Source organism: Vigna umbellata, chromosome 1, assembly GCF_029865625.1.
Source record: "Vigna umbellata cultivar VRB3 chromosome 1, Vumbellata_1.0, whole genome shotgun sequence".
In the NCBI taxonomy this organism is placed as follows: domain Eukaryota; kingdom Viridiplantae; phylum Streptophyta; class Magnoliopsida; order Fabales; family Fabaceae; genus Vigna; species Vigna umbellata.
In genome coordinates, this window is record NC_142165.1 from 31,109,345 (window position 1) to 31,134,803 (window position 25,459).

At 35.6% G+C, this 25,459-nt stretch overlaps 3 protein-coding genes, 1 non-coding gene and 1 pseudogene across 4 annotated transcripts; 2 read left to right on the forward strand and 3 right to left on the reverse strand.

Annotated features, from left to right (window-relative positions):
• Positions 1 to 3,769: 3,769 nt before the first annotated feature.
• On the reverse strand, positions 3,770 to 3,841 carry TRNAK-UUU (transfer RNA lysine (anticodon UUU)). Its single transcript has one exon. It is a non-coding gene; the product is annotated as a tRNA-Lys (tRNA).
• Positions 3,842 to 14,170: 10,329 nt separating this feature from the next.
• Positions 14,171 to 15,592, forward strand: LOC148205126 (blue copper protein-like). Its single transcript, XM_088109945.1, has 2 exons — positions 14,171 to 14,374; positions 14,752 to 15,592. The coding sequence occupies exons 1-2, from the start codon at positions 14,209 to 14,211 to the stop codon at positions 15,204 to 15,206; spliced, it is 621 nt and encodes a 206-aa protein (XP_087966071.1). The 5' UTR covers positions 14,171 to 14,208; the 3' UTR covers positions 15,207 to 15,592.
• Positions 15,593 to 20,146: 4,554 nt separating this feature from the next.
• LOC148205127 (uncharacterized) lies at positions 20,147 to 21,996 on the reverse strand (annotated as a pseudogene).
• A 426-nt stretch (positions 21,997 to 22,422) lies between these two features.
• Positions 22,423 to 23,446, forward strand: LOC124845654 (protein NRT1/ PTR FAMILY 6.4-like). Its single transcript, XM_088103203.1, has 5 exons — positions 22,423 to 22,428; positions 22,486 to 22,646; positions 22,710 to 22,914; positions 23,144 to 23,354; positions 23,436 to 23,446. The coding sequence occupies exons 1-5, from the start codon at positions 22,423 to 22,425 to the stop codon at positions 23,444 to 23,446; spliced, it is 594 nt and encodes a 197-aa protein (XP_087959329.1).
• A 290-nt stretch (positions 23,447 to 23,736) lies between these two features.
• LOC148205128 (uncharacterized) lies at positions 23,737 to 25,227 on the reverse strand. Its single transcript, XM_088109948.1, has 4 exons — positions 25,130 to 25,227; positions 24,744 to 25,052; positions 24,564 to 24,648; positions 23,737 to 24,471 (listed from the first exon to the last, which is right to left on the reverse strand). The coding sequence occupies exons 1-4, from the start codon at positions 25,210 to 25,212 to the stop codon at positions 23,737 to 23,739; spliced, it is 1,212 nt and encodes a 403-aa protein (XP_087966074.1). The 5' UTR covers positions 25,213 to 25,227.
• Positions 25,228 to 25,459: the final 232 nt, after the last annotated feature.

Sequence of the window (25,459 nt, forward strand, 5' to 3'; positions counted from 1 at the left end):
TCTCATGTATTTGAATTGGTTTTAATTACATATGCTTCTTTCATTAATTTTTAGGGTAATTCTTCTTCGCTCAATGCTTGTTATGTTTAACTCATTCATGGCATGATGTATGATTTGCATGAATACTGGGAGGTATCTTACAATTCAGGTTCTGGAGAATTACTCCCAAGAGCAATATTGCCCAGGGATGGGGATAAGAGGATTGGTCGTCTTAAGCTTCTAATCGTAATACAGAATTAATTATTAGGGATGCAAGGGATTGTGGTCTAGTAATTAAGGATAGGTTTTCTTCGCCGAGGGATCGGGTTTTAAGTACTTTAGAAAGTGACGTTAACAATTGAATGAAGAAGACAAATTTGTATATACATGAGAGTAAACTAGGTGAAATTTAAACCCCAACAACAAACTCATCTCATATTTTCAACTTCATCCATTCATTCTAGTGTTTAGCCTCAATTGATCAATTTGCATTCATATTTACTTTCTTTTTTTGCATTCAAAACCCAAAAATTGTTCTTCTTAAGTCTTAATTAGTTAAGCAATTACATAATTGTTTAGTGTCGTAAGTCCTTTGGGATACGATACTTGGTCTTACCATTTTATATTACTTGATAAGATTTGGTACACTTATCCACGTCTTAACATATCTCATCACAATAATGACATTTGACTTTAGTATTTTGAGTTTTTCTTATTAGAAAATAAATATCATATCCCGAGATTATTGAGAGAATATATTGTTATTATTATCCATATTAAAATAGTTGATTTATAGAAATAATGTTGCATTATTATAAGAACGGATCAAAATTCGAGTCATTGACACATCAAATTCAACAACATTGGTGCTATTTGATAGGGATGCAACCACTCCTCTGAAGAAAGTTTGCACAGAGATCTTAGAAAGTCATGATAAGGTTAAGTTTTGAAGAAATTTATATATATTAACGGTTGTAATGCAAAATCAGTTCTCCAAATGACTTAACATTTTTTCTAATGTAGAATATTTTTTCTGGAAATTTACCAAAGGAGTTCGCTTAACCGGTGGATAAAAGTCTTCTGTTTAAAGTCGATACAAGGAATATAGCTTCAGATTAGATCAATCTTCTAGAGTTAAGAAAATATGTCTTGATTATGATATAATTGAAAATTCAATTATTCTTCCATGAACTCTAAATAGTTGTCAGGCATAAGGACAATTTTATATTTAAACCGTTTTTTCTTCAAAGACATTTTTAAATAGTGTTTCTAGAAATCTATATTTCTCACATTTTTAAATACTTTGTTTTGATACTTGTAAGTTTTGATATACTTCTTTTCGATTTTCATTTTTTTATACTTTTGAAATTGATTTATACTTTTACATTTTTTATTTATATATTATATATTTTTATTTATTTATTTATTCATTTTTATTTATATTTATGAACTTATTTATTTATTTAATATATTTAATTATGTACATTTATTTATTTATTTTTATTTATGTCTTTATTTATTTAATTATTTACATTTATTTATTTGTTTTTTATTTAATAATTTAGAGACAGATTTATTTATTTTGATTCTTAATTCTTAATTGTTAATTATTATTTATTTATTTATTTTGATTCTGAATTCTTAATTTCATTACTTATTTATTTTCATTCTTAATTCTTAATTTGATTTCTTTCCTTATTTATTTTGGTTCTTAATTCTTAATATTCTGGTGGGGAAGTCTTATATATTCCTTATTTTTTATTTTTAAGTTTTATTTTTTATTTTTAAGTTTTATTTTTTATTTTCTTTGAAATAACTATTCAGTTTATGAAAGAAAGTGATGATGTGTGTACTCAAGTATTATATTTTGGAAACTATTATGTGTTTTGGAATGAGATTCTTCAGTTCATAAATATCCATTTGAGTATTGCATCACACATTCTATACTCTCCTTTTTTTTTGTTATCATTGTATTTTTTGGTTTAATCATTAGTTCTTGTTTAGGTTGAGTTTTTTCAAATAGATATTTTTTTTTCAATTAAATTTCTAAAAGTGAAAAATCTAAGCAATTGGTCTATGTCCTTAAATTGGATTAATAGATGTCGTTAAATTGGGTTAACAGAGTTAAATTGGGTTAAGAGAATTAAATTTAAGATGAGTTGTCACTGTGAGGTAGAATCATTAAATGATGTGGTATATTACATAGAATATATAATTAAAAAGATAAAAAAAAAGTCTAAAAAATTAAAACCAAAATTAGAGTTCATCATCTTAAACCTTATATTTCATCGTCTTCAACCCTAACAATTGATGTTCTCCGTTCATCAGGAAATTAAGTTCATGAAACTCAAAAAGTTTTTGAAATATGAAATTAAGCATCACCAAATTATGATTTATCAAAATCAAATTGGGTTCGAGATCACGGTGATGCCAAAATCAAGTTTCTCAAAATCACTCTACACCCTTGGTTCGCCCTCGACAGCGTTACCATCGCCCTCGCAACTGTCCTTTTCCTCGCCCTCACCACCGGCGCTGGGGACGACCCACCTACCACAACAACAAGAAGGAAACTAAAACAAAGACAGGGTCACCGAAGGTTGCGGGTTTTGTCCACCATTCCATTCTTCTTCATCCTAAATTCTATAATAGTACAAAGTTTACAGCGCACAACGACCAATAATAAATCTAGGAAGATCGTCTCTTTTTTCCACAACATTTGATTGAATCCCACTAAATAAAGTTTTCTCTTTAGATTTCTGGGTACTTCAATTTTTCATCCCCACTTATTTTTGGAACTCGGTAACTTTCCTTGTCCCCTTTTCTTCAGTGCTCTCTGGAGGGTTCTTTATCCATTGCATAATCTGTGATTTTGATGAATAATCATCTTTGAGTCATAATTTTGATGTGTTTTAAGTCACTCAGCGTGTGACATTTTTGTGAGCATACTGAATTCGGCATATTGTGTCACCATCTACATATTTTTCAATTTTTAATAGCATTGGCTTCATTGACTGTACTTTCGTCATTGTTTACTTTGATGATCTTAATCACCAATGGTATTTGATTGACCTTGAAGGCAATACACATGTTACGTACAACATGAATTTAGAAAAACCATTTATATGAAGGTTGGACTGATTTAAAAACATTTTATGAACTAAAAGGGCACTATTGTATTTACTTTGGATATATGGGACGATCTTCCTTCCATATCACTGTCTTTCCAGGTTTCTCACCTTATAATTTTTTAGGCAGGATTGCTTCCATTCAAATATATTTTTCTTCATGCTGCATGGACCAGTCAAATGCAAAATGCTGATCATAAATTCTCCAAGAAAAAACACCAAGATTGGAAGTGGGTGGGAGAAATTTTGTACTTCTAATCACTTACTTGGAAGAAGGTTGTCAAAAAAGTATGAGTGTAATCAAAATATTAAAGTTCTGTGTTTAAGTACTGTGACTTTTTCTAAGTTATTTTATTTTTTTAGCCTATACTTTTTGTTTTTGTAAACTTATAACTATTTTAGTGTCTAAGAAAACATGTCTTTTTAGTATAATGGTTTTAGTGTCATACAAAGCCTAAACATATTTTTCGTAGTAAAATTATAATAGATACAAATCCATAAGAAATATCAGACAAAACAGTATGTGAATATATAATTAATAAAAAATGGTAATAAATATAAAATAATAAAAAAATCCAAGAAACAAGTTCAAGTTCCTAAAAAGTCCAGTGCGCGGTGCTTTGTTCTCCAATGATTAAACTTTATTAAAAGGTGAGAGATAATAACGCCGTCTGTGGGGATCGAACCCACGACCACGTGGTTAAAAGCCACGCGCTCTACCACTGAGCTAAGAAGGCAGGTTACAATTGAAGTAAACAATTCAAAAGATTTTAAAAAACCTGTTACTTACGCTAGTTCTTTTTCTCTTCATTTTTCTTGGGAGTTGTTTTAAAATTTACAACTATCAACCATGTTTTTAGCATTATTTCACAAAACATCACCCTCAAACTATTTATAAAAATACCACTTTATCAATACTATTTAGAAGTCGAGTAAGAATGCTACTTTTCAATGCCATCCTTTTTGTTAGATTTTTTTTTGCAACATGAATTACATTAAAAATAATGACAAACAAAAAAAATTGCATTACGTGAAAAATAGTTATATAAATAAATCATTATTGTTGAATTTGAGGGCATTCTATTTTTGCAGTAACCAATAACATATACATTATTTTTGTTACATAATTATTTTTCTAAGATTCATAGTTGTTTTTTAGGGCATGTTATTTTTGTAGTAAACCAATAAGATATTTTTGTTGGATTTTGGGTGTTTTTTTATTTTCTTTATATTTTTAGATTATTACTTTCTATTGATTGTACTTTGGAGTATAATCCAATTAAAATTGAGTTTAGATCTTAAATATAAGATCTATTTTACAATAACTATGATATGATGGTATAGATAATAAAATTATTACAAAGTGAATGATAAAAAGTACATATTGGGGTTCAAAAATTGAAGGTCATTACAAGAAGTTGTTGATTTGATAAAATTGGTTATACAACATAATGATATCATGATCAATGAACATGTCATTTGGAAGAAAGACAAAAGATCTGATTTTACTATTGTTAAAAAATAATCTAAATGGTTAGATCAGCATAAAGAAATCACTTCAAAAAAACAAAGATTTCTATTAGTGAAAAAGACTATCATTGATGGTGTAACGGAACCAATTATATATTTTAATCGGTTTTTATAGAGATGACCCATTTTGGAATTTATATGAATGCTTGATCTATAATTGTGTGGCTGTAGCAAGTCCCTGGACATACATGAAGCGTTTTGGAGTTTGAGTGTTTTATAAAAAAATAGTATGCAAAGGTAACGACTTATTTGGTGGCTGGTGGCCATTTGTTTATGTCAAGTGTGTCTACTGAGTTAACCATTGATTGTTTCGTTGGTGACCATTTATCTATGATGTGTATACTAGGCATTGTTAACCAAATAATTGTGGGGGTGTACCCAGTTTAGACACATGAATTGTTTTGGAGTTTGAGTGTTTTCTAAAAAAAAAATATTCAATGGTAACGAGTTCTTTGATGTGTGATTACTATATATTTATGTCATTTGTTTATGAGAAGTGTTATATTTTCGCTTCATGTAAGCAAATTTCGCTTAAGTGAAACAATTGGCATATGAATGTTGAAGGGGAATTATAAAATTGTGGCTTAAATGATACACATTAGGTTGATCGAAAAATGAAGTTTGATTAAAGGAGGGGAACTCGAAAACACTCGCTTAAGCGACGTGTTCTCGTTCGAGTGACACATGCACTTTGGTTGAAGAAGGGAACCTGCCAGATTCTCACCTCAGCGAGAAGCATTGGGTTGAGCAGAAATTGGAGTTCCATTTTATAAGGACATTATAAAAATCTGGCTTAAGCGAGATACAGTCGCTTTCCATTTTAGTTAGAACCCTTTTAAAATCTTGCTGAAGCGAAACAGCGTAGCTTGAGCCCAAATTGGACCTCTATTTTGGTAAGAACATGTAGTAAGCTCGCTTAAGCAAGGTATGCCGCTTAAGCGAAAATTGGAGCTTCAATTTAGTGAGGGCCCTGTCAGGATCTCGATTAAGAGGGATGGTCTCGCTTGAGCGAAAATTGGGTTCCATATTACTAAGGGTACTGAAAAAATACCGCTTAAGCGAAATAGAGTCACTTGAGAGAGAATTGGAGTTCCATCTAATGAGGACCCCGTTGAAATCTAGCTTAAGCGAGATAGCGTTGCTTGAGCAAAATGCTTGATTATTTTTTATTACATGACGAGAAAGTGTTGTTTTAATTAGGGCGCTTCCAAGAGGGCTCGTTGAATGCTCACTGGTGGAAGTGGGCGCCATCGCAAAATCAACCATCTGGACGTGGAGTTAGTTTAGAAACAAAACCTTGGTCGGGCATTACTACCATCCTTTGTGATTGAGAAGCCCAAGTAAGTGAAAATTTTTACTATGGACGAAATTGGTTGGGGTTTCTTGAGTAATTAGCAATGTGTCTTTAAAAGTGGGTCTATGGAGTGTGTTGTTGATTATGGGTTTGAACAATACACTTTCATATGTGGTTTTGATGTGCTTAATTTGTGTTGTAGCGAAGCCTAACCCAGTAATGGTGCATAAGTTTTTTGATAGCACGTGTTTGACGGAATGACAAAATGGTTAAATTTCTTGTGTTTGACAAGTTGGGGTATATATACCAATTATTTTTAGTTGTTCATTTAAAGAGTATGTTATACAATATTACCATATTGTTTTATACCTATCACCCAGGTTGTGCTTGCCTAAACCTATGTGATGTGATATGAAAGCGTTATTGTTAAGTCCTAGGTAAAGATGTATAAGTTATATTGATGGTGTAGATGTTGTGATGAGTTAAATGGTTACTATTATCTATTTGCAGATGGGTTGATGGAAAGACAAAGGAAAGGACGTTGTGTCTAGGGATGAAGGGAAGAAGCCAAGAATAGAGGCCAATAGTGAAGAGGGGAATAACAATTTCTTCAAAGATGCAATCATTGAAAAATTACGTGAACCCTCTAGAAGGTGGTCATTCAACTATTTTGGGAGCAGAAGGAAGTCAAAATTCACGTCGGGAACGCATATGAAAACTATCACCGTTGCACCATGGTGAACCTCAAACCTCGGTAATTGATTACATGAAACGTGTAGAAGTTAATTTGATTCATGTAGAGGAACAACAAGCTGCTAATCATAGGGACAGATGAATCTAATGTATAGCATGCATAGGTTCTGTTTGCACCAATATCAGAACCCAACCCTTTGCACAAGTCCAGATGAATTTGCTGCTATTGTGCAATGCCCTAGGGATAGACCAAATTTGGATGGAGAAGTGTGTCTTTGTCCACATCCCCCCATGATGAAGGAGTTCATGTTGAAGAAGGTTGTGGTGTCTGTTAAGATAAGTTCAATGAAATAATTGGAGGAGTTTGATGTGTCTCTGTTGTTTCGTTTTCATTTAACTAGACTTTGGTCGCATATATTTTGGTTAAAAGTCTTTATAGTTTTATTTTGATTGAAGTTGTTATTTTAGTTTTTTTTATTTTGAAGTATTACTTGATGGTTCAAAGGATGTGTTTTAGGTTTAAATGAATTTGAAGTAAATGAAAGAGCGAATTAAAAATGGATAAGTACAGATTACATTTAAGTACATATTAAGTTCCAAAATACTGAAAGTGAGAAGACTTTGGTTATGTTGTTGATAAATTATCAGCAACAATAATTTGTTATTAACATGTTTTTGAATTAGTCACAATCTTAACGGATTATGTTGTTAAAGAGATATTCCAGGAACTACTGGTAGCATATATCTCTTCTTATTATGTAGTGTCATCTTGTATATATACTACATTCACGTACATTATAAATAAGAATTAATTCATCCATATAGTATCACATATATCTTCTTGATCCTACCTCTCCCACCTTCTTCAAATTTCTTTTATGTTCCAGGACGTCGTTCCCTTTCTTCACGCATGGCTGCGAAATCCAATCTAACCTTCCCTAACCCACAAAGCCCTTCTCCTTTGTTACTTTGTTAGGTGTCGTTGAGCTGACACAATCCAACTATCTCAACTGGTAGTTACAAATAGAAGCAAATCTAGATGGCCTTGACTTCTACAAATTCCTCGATGGTTCTCATTTAGCACCGACAGCCTTCATCGACAACATTAATACCCCACCTGTTAGTTAAGCCAACCCTGCGTATCTTTCCTGGAAACGCCAAGATCGTCTCATCTATGGCGCTCTTCTTAGCACTCTCTCGGATTTTGTTGCCTCGCTGGTTACCCAAACCAAAACCTCCACTACTCTCTGGTCAACTCTCAAGGGCACTTTCGCACGTGCCTCTCGTGGACACGTCAAGCAACTCAAGGATCGTTTACGTTCCACGGTGAAAGGAACACTTTCTGTTACAGAATTCATGAACAACATCAAAATAGTTGTTGATTTACTTGCTTCCATCGGTCACTCTGTTTCCGTTGAGGACGTTTCTAATCACGTTCTTCTTGGTCTTGCTGAAAGCTTTAAGCCCGTCCTTGATGGCGTCAACGCTCGGGACAACCCCATTGCTTTTGATGAACTCCATGAGAAGCTCATCCAACATGAACTTCACCTGAAAACCACTCACCAACTGACCATAGGTCCCACAACGACACTCACTGCTGAAGCTAAACCCAACAAAGCCAAACTAAGGCCATCTACATAGTCAGAGTCATGGTTGTCTCCTCCACCAAATGCTTCTTGGTTTGTGCCGCCGCAACAACAATACACCTCTCGTTCAACAGGACTAGGACCACGACCCTACTTAGGAAAATGTCAATGGTGCAAAAATATTGGACATTCGTTGTCGTAGTGCCTAGTTTTTCGTGAACTTCATCCCATCATTCAAGTCTCGCAAAACCCACCTCATCATCCCAATCACTACATTGTCCCACGGGCGAACACCGTGACCACAAGCCCTTCCAATCATCATTACCTACTTGATAGTGGAGCCACACATCATGTCACTACTGAACTAAACAATCTTGCTATCTACCAACCCTACACTGGTCCCGACTTGCTATTTATGGGTGACGGTTCAAGTTTGCACATTTCTCATTTTGGTACTCTTAAGCTTCATGATATCTCTTTGCCTAATGTTTTGTGTGTCCCTTCCATGAAACAAAATGTCCTTTCAGTTTCCAAACTAAACAAAGAAACCAATTCTGCCCTTATTTTTCTTACCTGATTCTTTTGTTACGAAGGATCTTCAAACCGGCCATACGAAGCTTAAAGGACCATGTGTTAATGATGTCTACGTTTGGCCATCGTCTTCTCCATTTGTTAACCATCTTCAACTAAATAAATCAGTAGGTTGACACCACAAGTTGGGCCACCCCTCCTCTTCAATTTTCAGTTTTCTTCAACGTGAATTTTCCTTATGCGCAGTTTAACCAATCAGATTGCTCATCTTGTCAAATAAGAAAAAGTCACAAACTTTCCTTTCATAAATCTTCACTTTTGTCGTCATTTCCATTAAAATTATATTTTCAGATGTATGGACTTCTCCTATTTTATCTAATAATGGCCTCAAATATTATTGTGTATTTGTTGATCACTTTACTCGTTATATTGGGCTTTATCCAATGCGCAAGAAATCTGATGTTCAATCAACTTTTCCTAAATTTAAATCTCTTGTTGAAAATTACTTCAATCATAATATAAAAGTTCTTTACATCGACAATGGCAGAGAATACATGGGCTTACGTTTATTCTTGTGTGATCATGGTATAAGCCACAAAACAACACCACCCCACACCCCTGAACATAATGACATTGTTGAGAGACGAAATCATCATATTGCTGAAACTAGTCTTTCTCTTTTAACACACTCTAGTGTACCTCTTAAATATTGGCCCTATGCAATGACAACTGCTGCATATCTCATAAATCGCCTCCCTACACCCATACTTGCATATAAATCACCATTTTCCAAACTCCTAAACACCACCCCAAATTATCATAAGCTTAAGAGTTTTGTATGTTTGTGCTTTCCTTGGTTTAAACCATACGCTAATCATAAGCTTGCTGCAAGATCTACCATATGTGTTTTTGTAGGTTATGCAGCTGATCAAAATGCTTACCATTGTCTTGATCCCTCTATGAGACGCATCTACGTGTCTCGTCATGTTAGGTTTGTTGAAACCACCTTCCCTTTCTCTACCATGTCCATCCAACCCCCACTGCCCACACTCGTCTCCACACGAACTGACCTCACTATCCCCATAACCCACAATTCCCTCCCTATAATACTGGCTCAATCCACAACCATATCGTCCATCTTCAACTTAAATCCACCCCAATCTCCTACTAAGGTCCCATCTCCAAGCACTATGGTCCCATCTCCATCTTCCCTAGCACTCCCTCAGGTTTCCCACCCACAGCCACCTATACCTACGGGTATAGTAACGAGATCCAAAAACAATATAACCAAACCCAAATCCAAACTTAACCTCCACCTCACCACCAAAAAACCAATCGAACCTTTCACCATCACCCAAGCTCTTCGGGATCCTGACTGGCAGGCTGCTATGCAAACGGAGTATGATGCCCTTTGCAAAAATAATACTTGGGACCTCGTTCCTTCATCTATCTATTGGTCAGAACATTGTTGGTTGCAAATGGATTTTTCGCATTAAATGTCTTCCTGATGGTTCAATTGGTCGGTATAACACTTGCCTAGTAGCAAAAGGATTTCACCAACGTCGTGGCTGGGATTTCAATGACACATTTAGTCCTATTATCAAGCCTGTGACGGTCTGGGTCATTCACACACTTGCTGTTAGTCGTGGGTGGTCTCTTCGACAACTCGACATTAACAATGTTTTCTTACAAGGCTCTCTTTTTGAGGAAGTCTTCCCAAGTCGGCCACCAAGGTTTTTTGACAAGGCTCATCCTACTCATGTTTGTCGTCTACGAAAAGCTTTGTATGGTCTTAAACAGACACCACATGCCTGGTACAATGAGCTTCACACATTTCTATTGTCCTTAGGATTCCTTAACTTAGTTGTTGATGCCTCATTATTCATTTTTCGACATGGAATAACCACGTTATACTTGTTAGTCTATGTTGATGACATTATTGTCACAGGCAGCTCCCTTGATGCAATATCTACCCTCATTTCTTGGTTTGACGCTAAATTCTCCTTGAAGGATATGGGCACTCTGACTTATTTCCTTGGTGTTGAAGTCTTGGTGTCTCCTGATGGCGTGTTCCTCACACAACGAAAATATGTCCAGCCAAGACTTGCTTGTTTAGGCTGGTATGGCTGACACCAAACCTAACCCTACTTTGTGCATCAGTTCCTCTTGTTGTGCCAGTGACACCCCATTACCTTCACCTACTGAATATCATCAACTTGTGGGAAGTCTTTAGTATCTCAATATCACCAGACCGGATGTTGCTTTTGCTACAAATAAATTATCTCAATTTATGCAAGCTCCAACGACGGCCCACTGGTCTACTCTCAAGCGACTTCTTCATTATTTGGCTGGGACGTCCACTCATGGCATTCAAATATTTGCCTCCTTTCTCTTGGTTTTTCATGGGTACTTTGACGCTGACTGGCCAGGTGATATAGATGACTATGTGTCGACCACAAGCTATATTCTTTATCTTGGTGCACTCCTGGAGTTCACGCAAGCAACGGCCGGTTGCACGATCATCCACCGAATCTGAGTACAAGGCACTTGCAAACACTGCCGCTGAAATGTTATGGGAGATCTCCCTCTTTCGGGAACTTGGGCATACTACCAACACTCAACCGGTCATCTATTGTGACAATCTCAATGCCACAAGTCTTAGTGCAAATCCAGTTTTTCACTCTTGGATGAAACATATTGCCCTTGCTTATCACTTTCTTAGAGAACAAGTCTAGAAGGGTACTTTTCGTGTCTCCTATGTCTCCAAAGAAGATCAATAGGCTGATCTTCTAACCAAACCGTTACGCATAAAGTTTGACTATCTAATCTCCAAGTTGCATCTACTTTACACATCATCCAACTTGCGGGAGAATGTTATTGATAAATGATTCGCAACAGTAATTTGTTATTAACGTGTTTTTGAATTAGTCAAAATCTTACTTGCGGGAAAATGTTATTGATAAATGATCCGCAACAGTAATTTGTTATTAACGTGTTATTGAATAAGTCATAATCTTAATCGATTAGATTGTTAAAGAAATATTCCAGGTAGTATATATTTCTTCCTATTATGTAGTACTCATTTTGTATATATACTACATTATATAATAAATAAGAATTAATTCATCCATAGGTTATAACCATAGGCTCCCAAAATACAATGATTACGATTGGTATTTATGACAACCATTAGGTTTACAATCCTTCACCATGCATGAAAATAGAGTTAGAACATCTTTGGTTTTCCCACTTGCCAAAGTGGAGAGCTATGCTCGATATCTGATACTGTTTTGTTCAAACGTTTACGTGCTGCAATTCGGTTCCCAAGAGAATGTCTGCTTTGACAATTAATGGCATAACACCACCAATGATCATTCCCAACAGCTAACAGCTGGAACAAACACCTATATTTCACAACATTCAGTTTCATAAATACACCAATATGTACCAATTACAAAAACAACAATGAACACAATGCACTTACAAAATCACAACGCTGTACATCGGCTAAGGAGATTATGCCGTGGGGATAAAATGCGTTGTAGTCCTTATGCAACCAATTACGAGCATTTGCTTTACATTTATTCATTCCTTCAATCATAACAGTCTACATCCACAAGACATGTCCAAAACATTACAACAACCAATATATATAACAACATAATTAATGAACCTTAAAAAGGTATTAAACCTACCGCAAAAGCAAAACCTTTAAAGTTGTCTCCTTCCTTTACCTGGTCATACATGAAAATGCTGCTGGCAAATAAAAGTATCTATAATACAATAACATATTGTCAACTTTACATCAAATAATAATAAACTACATAGAAAATAAATTATTGTCCACCAAAAACCCATACATATTGTCCACTTTTCCTCTTGGTCACACGGACAAGATTTGGTTATGAACCTCAACCATTACCCTACAAATGAACGATTCAAATCAAATGATAGCCTATTAATACAAATACTACAGAAACCTCATTCTATCATTATCACGTTCAACAGTACATATCCTATACAACCTGGCCAAATCAACACCTTTAGAAGCAGCAGTATCTTTAATGTGTCAAGCAATAAATACATCAGGTGGAGGACTCCTTCATGAACCTGACCGCCCTTTCCACGACCCATGCATTCTTGTACAACTTTCAGTTCATGTTGAATTTCGCAAATACGTTTGTCATTGGCGCCACTTACAAAATTCATAATATAAATAGACAAACCTGCAGGACTGCAACACATCCAGTCAAAATCCATGCTCGTTATGTTTCTAGTTAAACTCTCCAGACACTCCATTCAAACTACTTACTGTAAACTATGTACACAACCACCCCGATTATACCTTGGCAAATCATCTAACTCATCTAACTCACCCAAACAAAAGATGACGTATTATTAACTATGTAAAAATATTTAATCAAAAAGAGTTTTAAGTATTAGTGCACCCATTGTGAAATTTAATATAAGCATTTACTTTGGTAATCTTTATTTTTAACAATATTTTGTATCAAATACTTAATCTTACACTATATTAAAATCAAAATCAAAATTAATAATTATATTTATGTGAATGCTGTCACATATTTTTAACCCAACAGTTCATTCTACAAAATACAACTCTTAAACTTGAATTCCAAGATATAAGGGAAATCTGTTGAGATATGACACATGGGAAGTGATGTGTCAGTGTCTTGTTCTTTATTGGAATAAAGTTATTCCGTTCTATAAAATTAATGGAAAAATACTCCTTTAGGCGTTGAGAAGTAGCTGGTAATTATGTTCTAGAAGTTTGATTATCAGTTTTTGCTCCACAATGAGTAGGCATTAAGCAAAACCATCATATCAAATTATGTTCTGGTTCATGTACGCTTTCTATGATCTTATGCACAGATCTTGACAACAAATCTTGAAGGGACTAACACAACCTTACTTTACACCTCCATTAAACAACAAGATGAGTGAGTTATCCACATAATATTATCAAAATAGCAATGAATAAAATGTATTCATATTTTTACTACACTATTTTTACTTGCCTATAAAAAAAAACTACTTTTTACTTTTTTTGTTTTATCTCATCACATTATAATTGATCTCTCTATCTATCTTTTAACTCCTTTTTTTTTCCATTTCCTTCACTCTTAATCCTTTTGTCATAATCGTTAATCCATCATTATCTGCTGATTACTATTATAAGTGATCTTTTGGCATCAGGTAATGAAATTTCAGAAAAATAATATGATTCAACCACTCTCACATTTTTCACGAGAAAGAACAGCAGAACTACTTTTCTGGTCATTGGGTATGAAGTGCAACTAAAGTCATCCTCATGCAAACCTAGACCAACTTGTCTTAACTCCAACAACCATAACAAATAATTATATAAAGCCACCAAAACCATTCTACAACACCATGCCATCTGAGAACCCTCTGCACTTTATTTCCCTTCTTTCCACTTTCTCACTAAATGGCTTCTTCTGTTGCCTTAGTTTTCAGTGTTTGTCTAGCACTCAACATGGTCATGTCAATTCTTGCAGCCACCCACACAGTGGGAGATACCTCAGGTTGGGCAATTGGTGGTGATTACAGTACATGGGCTAGTGGATTGAAATTTAGAGTTGGAGATAGTCTTGGTAAGAAATCCTCTTCTTTCATGCACAATAATACTAAACACAACCACCATCTCAATTTGTTTACACGTTATTTATCTAACTCAAGAAAAAAAAAAGATGTTTTACACCATTTTCCAACAATATGACATTGTAGGATTAAATTAGTAAAAAAAGAGAAAAACGTTTTATTTTTAAAAGAAAGAAGTATAATAATATTTAAAATAATGATAAGGACACACATTTACATTTTGATATACATCACAAAAATAAAATGTGATAAGAAAAATTGAATTTTTGTATTTTTTTAAAAAAGAAAAAAAATAATATCAAACAAATATAAAATGTTTATGTATGTCAAAAGTATCCTTTCTCTGACTTATGACCCATACGTATGACAGTTTTCAATTACGGTCCTGGTCACACTGTGGATGAAGTAAAAGAAAGCGATTACAAGAGTTGCAGTACAGGAAATTCTCTGAGCACAGACAGCAGCGGCGCCAGCACCATTACCCTGAAGACTGCTGGCACTCATTACTTCATATGTGCTGCTCCTGGCCATTGTCAGGGTGGCATGAAGCTTGCTGTTAAGGTTAAGGCTAAAAAGGTTTCTGATTCTGCTGCAGCACCTTCACCTGCTAAGGACTCACCACCCTCTGACTCTGATAACACCAAAGACACTCCTACTACTTCCACCACCACCACCACCTCTACAACTCCAACCTCCACCACCCCTTCTTCTTCAACCTCCTCCGCCACCACTGCCACAACATCATCGGCAATTCCTGCCTCACCCATTGGTGTAGCTGTGTTTATTGGTTGTTGGATCTCATACTCGGTGTTGCGTCTGCTGTGAATTAAATGAGTTTTTTGAGTCAGGACAGAGGCAGTGCTTCCGGGGTTTCTTTCCTTTTCATTTTGCTCACTTTGATTTATCCTTTGATTCAATTGACCCATTCAGATTTTGCTACCTTTGGGTGATATTTATCCTAATTTATGTTTCTTGTATGTTCAATATATTGTTTAATGAATATGGCGAGAAGTGAGGATACTGCTAAATAATTTGCATTGCACATCTTTACAAGGACAATCTAGTGGTGGGGAATTCGGACAATTGTTGTTGTTCAAACATTATTTGTGTCCTTGTATTCGTATACACAAAAGAATAATAATTTGCATTGCTATCCAGAGAAGATGTGGTTCCTTCTTCACAAGTAATTCAACTTTCGGAAAATAAAATATGTCCCGCAAATTCTACTTTCTTAATTTTATACTCGATTTTGTTTTGTTCTCTTTGCTATCCAATTAGTTTCCAAATTTTAAAAAATAATAAACAATTTTAATTCATTGTTACTTATAACCAGATAACCAAACCAAAGTATAGACATGCATAAAGTATTTTATAATACAAATATATTTTAGATATCAAAATATTCAACATAGGATTTCAAAACAAAAGAAATTCATATATATATATATATATATATATATATATATATATATATATATATATATATATATATATATATATATATATATAGATTCAAATACATTTCTAAAAGGGATTCTTGAATCTAGAATGCCATCAGTGTATATACTAAGTGTTTCGGTTGAATTGGTTCGATGGTCGGTCGTCCTTCTTTGCTATGTTCTCTTTTGATCATACAATCCACTCCGAGAACGCAATCCACTCTGATGGGTTGTTGACTGCAGAAGACACTCTGACACTCAAGTTAGATATATTTCATAAATAGGTCTCTATTTTGTTAGGATAGATCAAGATGTCTTTGCCTAGAGATCAATCGTATATTTATAGGGCTTGTGGCAACCAAGCCCATTGATTAACCATTAATGCAGTATATTTTTAGGCAATCAAACCCAATAATCAATTATTAATACCGCATATTTGTAAAGCGTCACACAATCTGACCCATTAATACTTGCTAATATACCTACTAACTGTCCATAAATGACCATTAAAATCGATCGGTATATTTCATATAGTACATAAGTCCCCCAAGCCCAAGCACGCTCTTTATTGAAAGAGGTGCGCAGGAATTATTATGAGCTTAAGGGAAGTTGCTCATGTTGTATTTATAAAGTCTATTTTCGATGCACTTTAAGTCTTCATTACTCTCTACATCAAGCAGCGGACTCTAGGAGTTCTCTTTAGAATCACCGAGCAGCGTGTTGTAGGAGTTCTCTTTGGAAGCTCCTTCCGCTAGAAGTTCAGGTGAATTCGCTGTTGAATCACCAAGCAACGTGTTGTAGCAATTCTCTTTGGAAGCTCAATTCGCTCGAAGTTCAGGTGAATTCGTTGTGGAATCACCGAGTGGTGTGTTGTGGGAGTTCCCTTTGGAAGCTCCTTTCACTCAAAGTTCAGGTGAACTCGTTGTGGAATCACCGAGCGGCGTGTTGTGGGAGTTCTCTTTGGAAGCTCCTTTCGCTCGAAGTTCAAGTGAATTCGCTGTGGAATCATCGAGCGACATGTTGTGGGAGTTCCCTTTCGAAGTTCGTTTTGCTCGAAGTTCAGGTGAATTCATTGTGAAATCACCAAGTGGCGTGCTGTGGAGATCTCTTTGGAAGCTCCTTATGCTCGAAGCGTAGGAGAATTCGCTGTGGAATCACCAAGCGACGTGTTGTGGGAGTTCTCTTTGGAAGTTCCTTCTGCTCGAAGTTCAGGTGAATTCGTTGTGGAATCACCAAGCGACATGTTGTGGGAGATCTCTTTGGAAGCTCCTTCCGCTCGAAGTTCAGGTGAATTCATTGTGGAATCACCGAATGACATGATGTGATAGTTCTCTTTGGAAGCTCCTTCCGCTTGAAGTTCAAGTGAATTCGCTGTGGAATCACCGAGCAGCGTGCTGTGGGAGTTCTCTTTGGAAGTTCCTTCCGCTCAAAGTTGAGGTGAATTCGTTGTGGAATCACCAAGTGGCGTGCTGTGGGAGTTCTCTTTAGAAGCTCCTTCCGCTCAAAGTTCAGGTGAATTTGTTATGGAATCACTGAGCGACATGCTGTGGGAGTTCTCTTTGGAAGCTCCTTTCGCTCAAAGTTCAGGTGAATTCGTTGTGGAATCACCGAGCGACGAAGTTTAGTTGGCCGAGTGGTTTGTGCGTAGGGTCGTGTCATTTGTACTAAATAGAAAATAGCAATTCGAATTCGAGTGGTCAGAAAAATGTAGTCAATCAAATTATCATCAAAGTAGTTTAGGTTATGAAGACAGATGGCCGGGCAGGCGAGTCCGTTCAGTCTTTAGTTGAATGTTTGAAGGCCAAAAATGAGTAATCCATATTAGGATGTGTCACGGATGAGCTGTAGGTGATTTACTGCTCTGAGACCTGCAAAATAGATGAGGACATTGACTATGATAAGATAAATAGGTATTGCTCGTGATAAGCTTAACGAGGGTAGAGGTGCCCAGTTGATGCTCGCATGAGAGTCGAGCCATTGGAACATGATAAGGCTAAACGTAGGTTGTCCATTTGACCGAGAGGGAAGGGACTGAACCTTCTTGTGCAATATATTTTCACTCACGAAAATATGCGTTAAATAAAATAAAGTAAACGCTTCAATATTTTATAATTTATTTTTATAATGAAAAGACATTAGAACTTGACAAGGCTGAACGTAGGTGGTCTAACTGACTGAGCGAGAAGGGACTGAACCTTCCTGTCCAGGATATTTTTACTCACAAAAATATGCGTTAAACAAAATATAGTAAACGCTTCAATATTTTATAATTTATTTTTATAATGAAAAGCAATTAGAACCTGACAAAGTTGAACGTAGGTGGTCCAATTGACCGAGTGGGAAGGGACTGGACCTTCCTGTGCAAGATATTTTCACTCACAAAAACATGTGTTAAATAAAATAAGGTAAATGTTTCAATATTTTATAATTTATTTTTATAATGAAAAGTGATTGGAACCTAACAAGGCTCAATGTAGGTGGTCCAATCGACCAAGTGGAAAGGGACTGAACCTTCCTATGCAGAATATTTTTACTCACAAAAATATGCGTTAAATAAAATAAGGTAAATGCTTCAATATTTTATAATTTATTCTTGACAAGGCTGAACGTAGGTGGTCCAAGTAACAAAGCGGGAAAAGACTGAACCATCTTGTGTAGGATATTTTTACTCACAAAACTATGCATTAAACCAAATAAAGTGAACTCTTCAATATTTTATAATTTATTTTTATAATGAAAAGCCATTGGAACCTGACAAGGCTGAACGTAAGTGATCCAACTGACCGAGTGGGAAGGGACTGAACCTTTCTATGCAAGATATTTTCACTCACAAAAATATGCGTTAAATAAAACAAGGTAAATGCTTCAATATTTTATAATGAAAATCCATTGGAACTTAACAAGCCTGAATTAGGTGGTCCAACTGACCGAGCGGGAAGGGACTGAACCTTCTTATTTAGGATATTTTTACTCAGAAAAATATGCGTTAAATAAAATAAGGTAATTGCTTCAATATTTTATAATCTTATTTTTTGTGGAGGCATTTAATGTTTTGACTCGTAAACCTCTAATGGTTAGCTGAACGTTCTCAACACAAAAGACATGCCCTTAGAAATTATGATGGAATTTTTTTCTCTTATTTCAAAACCTGGTATTGATCCGAAGTAGTGATGCCAAGGACGAGCGCTCATATGGTTTCTTGTGGTTTCATGGGGATGTTGTTTGGCCCCTCGGTCGTCCTTCCTTGCTATGCTTTCTTTTGATCGTCCAATCCACTCCGAGAACGCAATCCACTCTGATGGGTTGTTGACATGCAGAAGACACTCTAACGCTCAAGTCAGATATGTTTCATAAAGAGGTGTCTATTTTGTTAGGATAAAACAGGGTGTCTTTACCAAGACATCAATCATATATTTATAGAGTTTGTGGCAACCAAACTCATTGATTAACCATTAATGCAATATATTTGTCGCAACTTGAATCACGACGGGACGGCGAGCCGAAAAACAAAGAGGTTTGAGAAATAGATTTGTGGAGTCACTACAAGAAAAAATTGAATTACATACAGCAAAAATCCGTATATAAGACCCAAAATCCGTATATATTCTGTGTTTATATACGAATTACATGCGGACAAAAATCTGTATATAATACCATCGTAGCTAAGTTTACATACGGATTTATCCGTATATAACTTATATATGGAAATTATATACGGATATTTTCGTATATAACTTATATACGGAAATATCCGTATATAACTTATATACGGAAATTATATACGGATTTATCCGTATATAAGTTATATACGGAAATATCCGTATATAACTTATATACGAAAATTATATACGGATTTATCCGTATATAAGTTATATACGGAAATATCCGTATATAACTTATATACGGATAAATCCGTATATAATTTTTATACGGATAAATCCGTATGTAACTTATATACGGATAAACCGTATATAAGTTATATACGGAAATTATATACGGATAGATCCGTATATAATGGTTTAACAAGAGCTAAATAAATTCTCTGTATATATAGCAGTTCCCCATGCACAATATACAAGCAGACCTGGACATTATAGTGAACATTCAACATTGTTTCAAGCAAACCTGGACATTATACATTGCACATTGACATATAAATTTAATAAGGTTTTCAGATACACTTAATCCACAAAGAAAACATTGTATATGAATACATAAATATTGTATAATGTAAATATAACTGCAACATTTGGTAAGTTCATAAACAGATTGTAGTTGTGGTTCTAAATAAGTTCAACAGTAATGGAAATAAGTTCTATAAAATGCCTAATAATGCATGTAATCATCATTTCCATCTTGTGGTTGTTCATCTGGTGGTTGCTGGTGTGGTGGTTGCTGGTGTGGTGGTTGCTGTTCTGGAGGTTGCTGTTCTAGTTGGACTATATTGGGTACGTCATTTTGAAGGTTTAAAAATTCTTGTGCAGCCGCGGCTGCTGAAGGCGGAAGGAATGGGAGGAGGACGCCTATAAAGCCTTCAAACTTTTGAAGCTACTGACCATATTGTTGTAACTGCGATTTCAGGTTAACAATTTCTTCTGAATTTTGAGGTTGAGCAGTAGAAGATGCCTATGTCTGTTGGATGTAACTATCAACACAGTCATCTTGGGAAGTGACATTTCCAATACCGTATACGCGTCCCTTGTATTTTCCACCAGCAGCCTCTAACCAACATCGGTTTCTCAATCTTTCCTCCTCCGCAGGGTCTAGAGGAGAAGATGTTGAGACACCAACAGATGTAGTCTCAGATCTAATTTGAGAAAATTTTGCAACAAATTGTTCCTGTTAAATGAATAAATATTATCATTACACATGAGGTTTAAAAATCAAAAATTTATAATGTGATAGAGTTAGTACAAACTTACATGGGTCCGCCTAGACCTTTCGTCCACAAATTCCCCTGTTGATTGACGAATATGTGTCTGCTGAAATATTTCATCAACGTGCACAGACCGACCAAGCTCTTTTGACTGCAAACAAAAGGAGTTGTTAATAAATATTTGTAAAGTTTATGATTACAAATATAAGAAAAAAAATGTACAAGTTATATACCAAACGAATAGCATGCTCATGCACGCTTATAGATCCTCCAGTGTGCAAACAACCACCCTTTTCAGATGCCCGATTCTTCTTTGTCGTTTCACACTTTTGTCTATAAAGTGGCATGTTCCACTTTTCCAAAAGAGCATTCCAAGTATCGTCCCCCAGCCAATCAGGTCTTTTTCCTAGAGTTCTAGCTTTTTTATACATCTCTGAGAGTCTATGAGATGCCTTGGTGTGATAATTTTTTTTACCTTTTCCTCATCTTCAGGCTTCCATGAAACCCTTCTCTGTTATATTAGAAATAATAGGTTTGAATAAGTAAACACGTTCAAAGTATAAATTAAATGCAGGACACCAAGTATTGACTTGTAACAGGATTGGGAATGAAAAGTGTTTACCTTAAAACGTTCGAAGAAGACATCTCAGGTTGACTTAGGGATTGAGCCCCATGTTAGCCATGGCTCATCAAACTGTTCCTTGATGGTGGCTGTGATTGCCTTGGATGTAGTTTTTGTAGGATAAAACCTAAAACAAAATTAAACTCAAACATTACAATAATACAACAATGAATTGTCTATATATTAATTGAGTTATTTTTTTTCTTACCCTCCTCCAATGGGTGTAATCATTGGACGACTATTGGAACATTCTTCCATGTTATTGGCGGCTGAACTAGAATGTGGATCTGCATCCTCTATATCAGGTGATGCTGCAAAATTTCTCGGAGTTGATGGGTTAGAACCAACATTGGGAGAGAGTGAAGCCATTCGATAAGGAGGCACTTGGTATGGAGTGGGTGTCAAGCCAGGCACTTGTATCGGGGGTGGAAAAGATGTACCAATAGAGGTAGGTGAAGATGTAGGAACTTGATGTGGAGTGGGAGTGAAGGCAGGAACAACTAATGGAGGTGGAACAGATCTAGCAGTAGAGGTAGAGGTAGGTGTAGTTGGTTGACTGGTTGAACCAATTTCATTATTGAAACGTGTCATCAACTTCACTACGTAAGATTTCTTCCCCTTCCCCTTATCAGAATTTCCTGAAGGTGGAATAGGAGGGCCAGAAGGACCTGATGCCATATTCTTGAACATAATATATATTTTTATACAATAGAAGAAAAGAAAATTTAGAAAAATGTACAATAAGAGATAAATGCAATAAAACTGTATTAGTAAATGTTTAATCTTAAGACTTACATTCATAAGAACTTAAGATTGTGGACAACATAATAAATGGAACAAAAATATTTCTTCTTATTTGTTAATTAATCTAAATACCACCAATAATTTAATCCAAGTGGTAAGATAAAAAGATTGTTTTTCTTAAATGAACTTTTGGGGGTGACTAAGTGTTGTTAAGAGAGTAAGTGCTAGTATAGCTTGTGAGTCCACTGGCTTAACTTGGATTAGTTGGAAACTGAGTTGACTTCTCCACGTGAAGGATCTAAGACAAATAAAAAATAAATCTAACTGAGTTGCGAGGATTGAAGTACATACATTCTGCAAATGTTTGTACTTAATTGTTGATGTGTTAATGATTTTTCAGTTTTCCCCCTCTGTTGTTTATAGGTTCTGGTTGCAAGTCATGGAGAGGAGGAAAAAGAGGCAGAAGTCATTGCTGCTGTGGATTTTCGAGGCCACCCAGTAGGCAAGACAAAAACTGGAGGATGGCTAGCAGCAGGGCTCATCTTAGGTTCACATTCATCTCAATCCATAGAAATTGGAGTCATGTTCTCAAGGTTGAACCAAATTTGGCTCCAACAAAATCCTTTTTTTTTTCAGGTACTGAACAGGCCAAGAATATGTGTGATGGGCATAGCCATGAATTTAGTGACCTACTTGGTTAGAGATTTGAATCTCCCTTCACCTGATTCTGCCACCATAGTTACCAATGTCATGGGAACTGTCAACCTTCTTGGCCTTGTTGGTGGCTTCCTTGCTGATGCCAAACTTGGCAGATACCTCACTGTTGCCATATCTGCAACCATCGCTGCTGTGGTATGTTAAAAGATTTGCATATTTTGATACACTCAATAGTCACTTAACTCATTTCTTTGGGTTTTAACCACACTTAGGCAACGAATTTTCTCTCTTCCCTTAAGGGAAAGTGGTTTTCAAGTGCAAATTATATAAAATGAATAAAAGAATGTTCACTATTTACTCTTAACATCTTTCTATCTATAATAGAAGTCAGTAATTAGTTTTCATGTCACTTGTCTTGGACCAGGGAGTGAGTTTGTTAACTGCGGCTACCACCATTCCTAGCATGAGGCCCCCCACATGCAGTGGTGTCAGAAAACAACACCATGAATGCATTCAGGCTACTGGCAAACAATTGGCTTTGCTATATATAGCACTTAACACTGTACCAGTGGGTGGAGGACGAATAAAATCCAATGTCTCGGGTTTGGGGTCTTTTTCCATGGACACACTGCTCCGTACGTTCTTCACTCAGACTACCATCCTTTCAAACAATCACTTTATACAATTAATTTTTTATACAGTCAATAATAATACAGTTTCCACATAAAACTTATATGTATGACTAGAGTAGTGTAAGCCACAAGCTGAGACATTTACCTCGTACCCCCCCCCCCAATTATTTAGGCTCCAAATTTTCTATTATATTCCTTTAATAATTTAACTAAATTATTAGATGAGAACTTTTGTTGAAGAAATCAATCTTGATTTTTTTTAAATGAAGATATTGCTATAAACTCTATTAGTAAATGTTTAATCTTAAGACTTACATTCATAAGAACTTAAGATTGTGGACAACATTATAAATGCAACAAAAATATGGAGGAACACACCCTAACTCTATTCAGTGCTAGAACTATGAAATTCATCTTCATTGTCATCTTCACCATGTTCCTCTGCATTGTATTCTTCTGATTCCGTTGTATCTTCATCTATCTGCCCTTGAAATGATGAAATATTGTTAGGGTTCACTTCTTCAAGAGCAGCATCTACATCTTCTAATCGGACTACTTCTTCAACGTCAATGACGTCATTAACATGTGACATTTCCTCCATTTGGTATGGCACATCGGCTTCTACATCATTCGAATCAATGCGACCTCTAGGCTTCGTTTTTATCGCAACACACCAACCTCGTTTGTCCGTGCGTGATGTAGGATATGGTACATAATACACTTGTTGTACATTATGTGCAATTATAAAAGGATCAAACAACACATATCTTTTATCCATTCGAATATCCACAATGCCATACTTTGAATCCACCCTTGTACCTACTCTCGATGGATCAAACCAATCACAATAAAATAATACAATTTTCTTTTCTGTGGTTGTTGAATTGTATTCCAACTCATAAATGTGTTTAATGACACCATAGAAATCATCTTGACCTCCTTCTGTTAGCCCTTTAACATGAACCCCACTATTTATTGTCTTCTTGCCCTGACTCCATGCATGGGTATGAAATTTGTATCCATTAGCAAAGAATGTGTGCCATTCCTTTACACACCTTAAAGGACCAAGTGATAAATCTCTAAGATGTTGGTTCCTCACACTTAAAGGATCGTTATGAACCTACAACCATTCAGGATATGAACCTATTCAACAATGTAATGATTAAAGAATTAAGGAAGAAATGAATGTGTTAGAATGATAGGAAGTCGTACTTTTTGCCTGAACCACAATGGGAAATTAGCATGTATGTATGTCGAACTGTTTGACTCAGATAGTTGATAGGTATGTAAGAATGACCTGTTGACATGTATGACGAGATTAGATCAAAGACAATGCATGTAATCAAATGAAAAAACCTTCGATGGGTAATATAATTGATTTTGGAGGCTTACTCAAGGTAAGGTTCAACTTCATTGCAATTGATCAATACATGAACATGAGCTGATCTCAATTCTTCATCACTTAACCAATGTGTTGATTCCCTCCCAGAATGACGGCTAGGTTGGTCAAACACTGATAATGTTTTTGTTAGGCTTTCTATTTGAATGTCTACTTCATTTCTACTGCTTTGTGGTGTTAACATGAAGTTTTTGAAATAGTGGGAACAAAAATGAGTTGTTTCTCTGTGCAAGTATGATGCGCAAATAGATCCTTCAACCCTAGCTTTATTCTTTACTGAACGTTTAGCATATCCCATGAACCTACAAATTTGAAACTGATATGTTAGGATTTTTGAATTATGCCTAGTAAATTGAACGATAAGATGTCATATTGTCACCTTTCAAATGGGTACATCCACCTATAGTGGACTGGTCCACCAAGTCGTGCCTCATATGGAAGATGGATAGGGAGATGGTCCATAGAATCAAAGAATGAAGGAGGAAATATTCTCTCCATCTTGCACAGAATGAGAGGAATGTTTTCTTCCATCTTCGCTAGGTCATCCTTGTTCAATGTAGTAGAACACAAATCTCTAAAGAAATGACTTATCTCTGTAATGGGATTGAGAACATGAGACGGTAAAGAACTAAACGCAATAGGAAGTAAGCATTCCATAAACACATGGCAGTCATGGCTTTTCATCCCAATGAGCTTTCCCCTATTCACA

Coding starts and splice junctions, on each gene's coding strand:
- LOC148205126 (XM_088109945.1), top strand. CDS start 14,209: ATGGCTTCTTCTGTTGCCTTAGTTTTCAGTGTTTGTCTAGCACTCAAC. Junction 14,375..14,751: donor TAGAGTTGGAGATAGTCTTG/GTAAGAAATCCT, acceptor TACGTATGACAG/TTTTCAATTACGGTCCTGGT.
- LOC124845654 (XM_088103203.1), top strand. Junction 22,647..22,709: donor TCCATAGAAATTGGAGTCAT/GTTCTCAAGGTT, acceptor GGTACTGAACAG/GCCAAGAATATGTGTGATGG. Junction 22,915..23,143: donor CTGCAACCATCGCTGCTGTG/GTATGTTAAAAG, acceptor GTCTTGGACCAG/GGAGTGAGTTTGTTAACTGC.
- LOC148205128 (XM_088109948.1), bottom strand. CDS start 25,212: ATGGACCATCTCCCTATCCATCTTCCATATGAGGCACGACTTGGTGGA. Junction 25,053..25,129: donor TGGATGTACCCATTTGAAAG/GTGACAATATGA, acceptor TCAAATTTGTAG/GTTCATGGGATATGCTAAAC. Junction 24,472..24,563: donor CATTGTGGTTCAGGCAAAAA/GTACGACTTCCT, acceptor GAATGGTTGTAG/GTTCATAACGATCCTTTAAG.